General features: G+C 42.3%; 1 protein-coding gene across 1 annotated transcript; it reads right to left on the bottom strand.

Annotated features, from left to right (window-relative positions):
- Nucleotides 1–187: 187 nt before the first annotated feature.
- itm2ca (integral membrane protein 2Ca) lies at nt 188–6,627 on the bottom strand. Its single transcript, XM_040131675.1, has 6 exons — nt 6,123–6,627; nt 4,272–4,415; nt 3,870–4,058; nt 3,058–3,168; nt 1,936–2,086; nt 188–1,728 (listed from the first exon to the last, which is right to left on the bottom strand). Exons 1-6 carry the CDS (start codon nt 6,213–6,215, stop codon nt 1,637–1,639), a joined length of 780 nt encoding a protein of 259 aa, XP_039987609.1. The 5' UTR covers nt 6,216–6,627; the 3' UTR covers nt 188–1,636.
- Nucleotides 6,628–7,358: the final 731 nt, after the last annotated feature.

The raw sequence follows: 7,358 nt of genomic DNA, 5'->3' as shown, positions 1-7,358 counted from the left end.
TTAGCCTGGCAGTGAGGATTGGCAAAATAGCCTATCTCTGACTGTTCAATATCCAATAACACAGACGTTAAGAGGTGAAATACTCAAATGATCATCTGAACTTTCTCACTGGCTGTGGTTGAGTAGACGGGTGCGATGCAAGAGGGGATAAGGTAAGTTCATGCATCCCAAACTAGAACTGCTTGTGCATAATAAATAAAAACCCAGGAAAAACATTGATATTTCTCTGATTAAAATGCTAAATTAATCAGTGCCACTAGTGTGAGGAACATACTGCTGTTATCATGTCTAGTTGGTGGCACTGAAGCCTTTCAACATGTAGCTGCCACAATTAATGTTAACTGCGCCCGTAGATTTTTTACTAATGATGCCAAATGCCTGTGGTTTAGTTCTAATAATATTACATCTGCATTGAATATTTCTATTTACCTGGCTTGCTACTTCAAAAAACAAACTTGATGATCCATACATCTGAAATTATATGAGCAAATAAACATGTTTTGTATAAATTAGGAACATTAATACATATTGTATTTAAAACATCTTACAGCAGAATTATGTCATTGGGTCATTTTTCCAAAGGTTTTGTGGTCATAGATTAAATAAAGCCTTAACAGATACCACATTTTTTTCACTACTTTATTCACAGACAGATTTCATCGGCAGACAAATTATACAGATCAGAGTTTGTTTGTTTTTTAACTAACATATCATATTATATGCTCCCTTTCAGTGGTATTGACTTTAATCCAGTCTGTGACTCTGGACTAAGGCTTTAAACATTGGTTTACAAAACATTCTAACAGTGCTGTTTTTCTCTTATAGATAAACACATGCAAGGAAAAGCAAAGACATTATTGTAAAATGATTCACAAACGCAGTGATAAGGAGATTTTGAAGAGCAAAAAAAATTATAATAAAAACAAAAAAAACAAAAAAACAAATGAGAGCATCAAAAATAAATGATGGGTCTTCACTAGTTCCAATTATGATGGAATATTATACAAAAAAGTGCAGCTCTACGTTGAATTGATGCTTTTTAGGAAAAGGAAAGGCAGAAAGGGGGCAAGGAAGCAACAGGCAACAGGATTAAGATGCTAGCAAGCAACTAGTCATCAGTAGTTACATGTTTACATTACTAAGAACATGAGAGAAAAAAAAAAAAATTGAAATCTATGGATAATGTTTGCTCAGGAAAGCAAGGCTTCATGCTTTGTGTAGATGACCGTGTTAGCAGTGCTGAGAGACACAAAGTAACCCCCAGGGCAGGAGAAAAAAAACAAACAAAAAAACAACTGTCACCTCCCAACGACAGTAACCATCGTACAAATCCCCAAAGAGCAAGGAGGAGAGGTCTTGAAATTATAATTCATTATTGGTTTAAGGACTTTGCTACATGGAAAATCCTGTCACAGAACCAACAGTTTAGTATTGCATCACACTTAAGGGTAAATTTTCACCTATGGGAAACTGAAAAAAAAAAAAAAGAAAACAGGCAGGCAGTGAAATTTTAAAAAATCTTTAACAAAGGACATCAAATCAAAATCTCAAGTAAAGTGCAACTCAGACATGATCTGATCCACCGGAGGGTGCTACAGTGGCTGGGGTAGTGACTGGGGATGTGCCACTGTCGTGTCTACGCTTCATCGCAGATAACAGTCTCCACCACAAATGTATTCTCAAAGTGACGGATGTGGTGGCAGTCCTCCGCCTCGCGCTTGTTGATGCCTGTGAGGGAAAGAAGAGGAGACACAGAGAGGGGATCAGCGATGCGACTTTGGTGTGTGCGGAGCTTCGGATCTCATCACAACAGTTTAAAACATTAAGGCTCCTTCTATCCATTAATTAAAAACACAGATCATACTGCTATCTATCAGGTGACTCAGGAGGCTTTTTCAAATGCCCCCTGCCCCCCACATATCAACCCCAACTTACGTCTGCGGGTGACACGACGGTTCAGGCGGTACGTGTCCTTCCCGTTGCACAGGCGGTAGATGAACGGTCCCAGCTGACGCATGTTGTGCACTCGGCCAGTCACCACCATTTCTTCATGGATAATGTAGGTCTGAGGCAAGTATGTTCCCTTCTGCAGGAGACACAGGGGTAGTGGTACCATTACAACAAGCTGACTGGAATAATGTTTTCCAACACTACACAGCTGAATAGTCCAAAAACGGACCACAGTGGCTTGTCACGTGGTCACACATTTCACAGCTTTTAGGTTTAATGCTATGGTCACACCAGCACTAAAAACAGCATCATTCTGCAGCAAAGTGGAATTGCAGTGACCAGTGGATTTGCTCTTGGGGGTGAAGTAAATCCAAATCTGAAATGTGACACAGGAATTTGCACCACTGACCAGCAGCAAGCTGTCTTGACAGTGCTGACCTTTGAGGGACTGGAGGGCCAAAGAGTCCAGACGGGAGAAAGATAATGTACTGTAGCTTATTAGTTACAGCATGTGGCACCACCCACTTTTATTTAACCTCCTCTGCTGGAGTATAAACTGCTTCAAAACAGAATTGTGGTTTACGAAAAGTCTTGAGACTGGAGTCCATGGTACATATACGTCTTTTGAATAAACTGTGAATTTATCCTCCCATTAGCAACCGAGCTAAGGAGCAGCAAGCTAGCTGGCTAGCTCAGAGGGATTTTTCCCTCATCAATAACACTTTATTTCAGGAAATAATGTACAAGGTGCAGAGAAAATAGAAAGAAGCGCAGAGAGCTATTGGGACTAACCAGCACTAGGATCTTCCTGGCCTGCTAGCATGGTAGCTGTTAGCTCACCAACTATTCTTGCAAGCAGTCAACTACGTCACAAAACCTCTAGCCACACCTATTTTGCAAAGATGAGTGAGTGAATGCCGTGACTTTTGTTTAGTTTTTGATTTTTGTTGGGGGTTTTTGTTACATTTCAGTGTACATTGGTAAAGTCAAATGTTCTCAGTATTTGCTAACAGCAAGGGCTAAAAGTAAAGCCATTCATTTTGATGAATTCAAGAATAAATGATGATCATTAGGAAACTAAGTTTTCTAACATTGCAGTTGTGTTACCTTGACGTTAATAAGAAGCTCCCAAAGGTTGCGTGGAGGCATCACGATGGTGGTGTTGAGCTCAATAACGTAGCACTTGTCCAGAGCAATGTCATGGTAGGCGGTCAGTCCCTGAAAAATAAAGCAGTTTATTGAAGACAAACTCTGAAGACCAGTGCTCAGGTTTAGCTTTTTTTCACTAATGTTTAAACTCTCGTTATCTGCTGGTAGTTTCTAGTAGTGGCATCTGAATGATTGTAGCCATGCTAGCTGTTGGTTCTTAGAGATGGCGCTGTCTATCAGACAGTCCACAAACCATTTTGGTCCGCACTGAAATATGTAATTGATTGCCATTAAGATTTTGTACAGACATTTAATGGTCCCCAGAGGATGACTCCTACTGATGTTGGTGATCCCCTGACTTTTACTCTGGCACCATCATCTGGTCAAAATTTCAAGTTGTCCAATATTTTGGTATTGGTATGACTGAAAATCAAATGACATTCCTGACATTGTGCCCATTAGAAAATGTTAGCATGTGAACACGTTAAACTAAGATGGTGAACATGGTCATCATTATAGCTGTTAAACATCAGCATGTTAGCATTGTGATTGCAAGCCTGTTAGTATGCTGACATTGGCATTAAGCTCAAAGCACCACTGTGCCTAGCTATAGCCTCAAAGGGCCCTTTGCATGGCTGCTGACTGTGTTCTTGTTTTATATTACATTTTTCTTTTCAAACTCCTTTACTTTTTCCTGTGGTTGTGTACTCTGTCCTCCTCTCTATTCAGGTTGTATATGTCTAATACAGCACGTGTCTGTTTGTCCTCACTCTGTGGAAGTCATGGATTATGTCAGCAGGGTCGCTGCCTCCAAAGTGAGGCACGGGCACAGTGATCTTCTCATAGTTTTCGGCCAAGTAGATGCCGACATTTTCCTCCAGCTCCTGAGGGCCACGCAGCCGAGCGAACACAGAGTCTTCATAAATCACCTGGCAGTGGAACTGGTTGTCCTGTGGGATCTGCACACGCATGCACACGCACAAAAATCAGCACTTAGATCAACACACCAGCTGGAACATTTAGAAATAAGTCTGTAGCAAAAATATCCTTCTTATAAAGCAGTGATGTGAATAACAAATTATGGACAGTGTTTAATTTATGATTTACAGTATTTGATGCAAAGACCAACCTGACACACATACAGCATAAAGTACAGTATAATGAGGTCTTACATGAGGTATAAAGTAGTAGCGGTAGACATAGATGGAGGCAAGGACCAGACCGGCCATAAACACAACCAGACCAAATGTCAGGCAGCACAGGCCGTTGAGAAGAGACTTCTTGGGCCGCAGCGGCAGGACCAGCTCCTCCTCATCCTGGAAAACACAGAAACAACACACAAGTTAATACTTCAAAAGGGCAAAGATAAGGATTTCCAGGCAGCTTCAGTCCAACTTTCAGCTTACCCATCATCACCGTGACGAGCAGCTGGAAATGACCTGAATTAACTGACTGTTAAAATAGAAGCTCACATAAATGGCAATGCCACATTTCGAGCAGGAATTAGTAACCCTGAGCCCAGCCAGAGGAGGAGATGACGTGCGCTTGGTAATGAAAACTTGACTGGAATGGTGAGTAATCTTCCCAGGCGCCTCAAGTCTCGCAGCCCATCTGCTGGTGCCACGCGCCCAACCTGTGTTGGCAGGGTGGCACTACACACAAATAGTAGCCACTCACTCAGTGTGAGCTGCCATTTACAAGAATAATGGCTAACAGAGAAGTGGCTCCGCGGTGACTGTAGCTTTACTGCCCTTTGCTTATGGCAGGTAAAATTATTTTGAGAAAAAATGATGGCTCTGTTAAAAAAAAAAAAAAAAAAAAAAAAGGTTGCTATTCTTAGCTGGAACGAAATGGCTCTTAGTAGAAACTTCAGAGAAAAATTATGACAATCCTGTGTGAACAGGTTCCATCATTTTAAAAATGAAACAACACAAAAAGGTTGAAGGCAGTCCACTTGTTTCACAATGTTTGCAATATATTGTGCGACTAACACTGGAAGAGTGTCTATGCTACATGCTGTACGCAGAATTACATGTTTCACTTAGGTGTACTGTTGGTTGTGGAAGCATTTGGAGACAGAGGGTGCCTAGGGTACAAGGCTACAACTGTGCACTCACACAGTTCTGTGAGACTCAGTTCTTTGTGTTCTCCCTTCCCCGCTGAGAGAGATAGAGGCTCTTTAACACCAACTAAGAGCGTGACACACCATGAGCCCTGTCTGTGTGATGAGAGTCACACAGCCACTCCAGCCCTGTACTTGTGCAATACTCTCTTTATATCACTGCCTGATGTCCTATCTACATTCCATTATTAGTTCAACATGTTTGGGGCTTGGTGATGTAAATTTGATAAGGGTCGGGGCCACACTGGGCCCTACTGCCCCTGCAGCAAAGTTGAGGACTCCACTGCTCTGCCCTTCTCTAGAGCTGTAAAAATGATCTTGCATGTGTTGCAAGCCACAACAACCCATCTGCCTTCTACCTCTATATATATATATATATATATATATATATATATATATATATATATATATATATATATATATATATATATATTATATATTATATATATAAATATATATAAATAAAAATAAAAAAGTGGGGAGTTGTTCATTAAAATCTGCACTGAAGGAAAAAATTGTGAGCAGCCATGTCCCTTCTACAGCAAAACCCAATACAAAGCCTTTATATTGTTAAATTGCTTTTTGCTTGTAATTGTATATGTTGTCCTGAACAAAGAGCATGCATTTGCACATTGTGAGAACTTGCATCAATCCTGCAATAAGCGCACTGGCGCAGTGGAAACCATCACGAGGATGACATGTTTTGTTTCCAACCAAATGGCGATAGATGCCGTCAAAAATCCCCTGCTGGTCATGGCTGTGTAGGTGCAGGCTGCCCTGCCGACCCGCCAGGCAGGGGAGCCTGGACACGGCAGGCGTCACATTACATAACTGTCATATTAAGGCGACAATGACAAGCATTATTAGTGGGAGAAATAACGCTAAGCGACGCGTTACTCACCATCGGGTGAGGGATGAGAATTTCGGTCTTGTCGCCATCATTCTCCTTTTCCACTTTCTGTCCCGCGACTGACTGGAAACTGATTTTCACCATGGCTCAGTGTCACTGGTGGTCTGTCGGTCTGCTGCAGGCGCCTTCTGAGCTCGTCTGTGTCAACGATAGCTGGACACTGTCCTGAAACAAGTCCCCTCACCTCGTCGATGGGCCGCCCTCTTCTCACAGCTGGGCTGCTTTTCTCTCTGGTTTTGTCTTTATCCACCGGAAGTGTGCTGTTTTTTTTTCCCTTTAAATTATTTATTTATTTTTGAATCTGCCCTTAAAGGAGCGGTCCGTTGCTTTTCTGTTTATGATAGCGTTGTAAAGGGGATAAACTCCATTCAAACAAACAAAAACAAAACAAAAACAAAACAAAACACACCATTGTATGAGCTCTTATCTAATTCAGCATCACATTCCCCTGTCGACTTCCGCGTGCATCCGGTTCACCGACCAGTAGCCGCTCATTCTAGCCAAATGAACGCCCGTTAACCAAAACTGAAACACGCCTTGTTTTGAAGTTAAAGGTCCCTATAGCGGCCATAATCGATATTTTCCCCATAGCGAGGTATGAAATGAAAATGTGACATTGTAGTTCCCTTGGGGAGTTTCAGCTCCCCCCCCTTTCACTCTCTCAGCTCTGAGGTGTCCTCTGTTTCACGGGGCAGCTGTCTGCAGCCGAAACGCCCTGACTCCCCCACTGTACACCGCCTGCTCCACCACTGTTTCCTTACAGGTTCGCCACGAAAACGTGAAACCCATCGATGCTGTTTTCACCCCCCCCCACCCGGTTCCCCGCTGGCCCCAGGAGGCCGGACATCACCCGCCGCAACTTTTTCCTAAGACTTCAGTTACACGTGCTAACAAGGAGAGTGAAAGTTGAGCGAGGAAACGGTGGGAAGGGTTTGAATGGCTTTGGTCAGAAAACCCACTTCGTCCATCAGTAAAACAGCTAACTGCGTCATTGTTGGGGAGGGCTGAATTTCTTCCAAACAGGGGCGAGTTGCATAAACTGTTTACCAGACCACGCTGAAATAAGCCATTCCCACTCCACTAAGTCATAGAGCGTAATTAAGTACATTCAGTGCAGCTCTGACTATATCCATAATGTTACCTAACCTTTCGACTCCACTCCATTTCAGAGACATATACTAACTTCTACTCCACTACATTTACTGGGTATTGACTACTATTGTTAGT

This window comes from Xiphias gladius, chromosome 7 (assembly GCF_016859285.1).
Source record: "Xiphias gladius isolate SHS-SW01 ecotype Sanya breed wild chromosome 7, ASM1685928v1, whole genome shotgun sequence".
In the NCBI taxonomy this organism is placed as follows: Eukaryota; Metazoa; Chordata; class Actinopteri; order Istiophoriformes; family Xiphiidae; genus Xiphias; species Xiphias gladius.
This window is presented reverse-complemented; position numbering and strand designations above follow the sequence as displayed.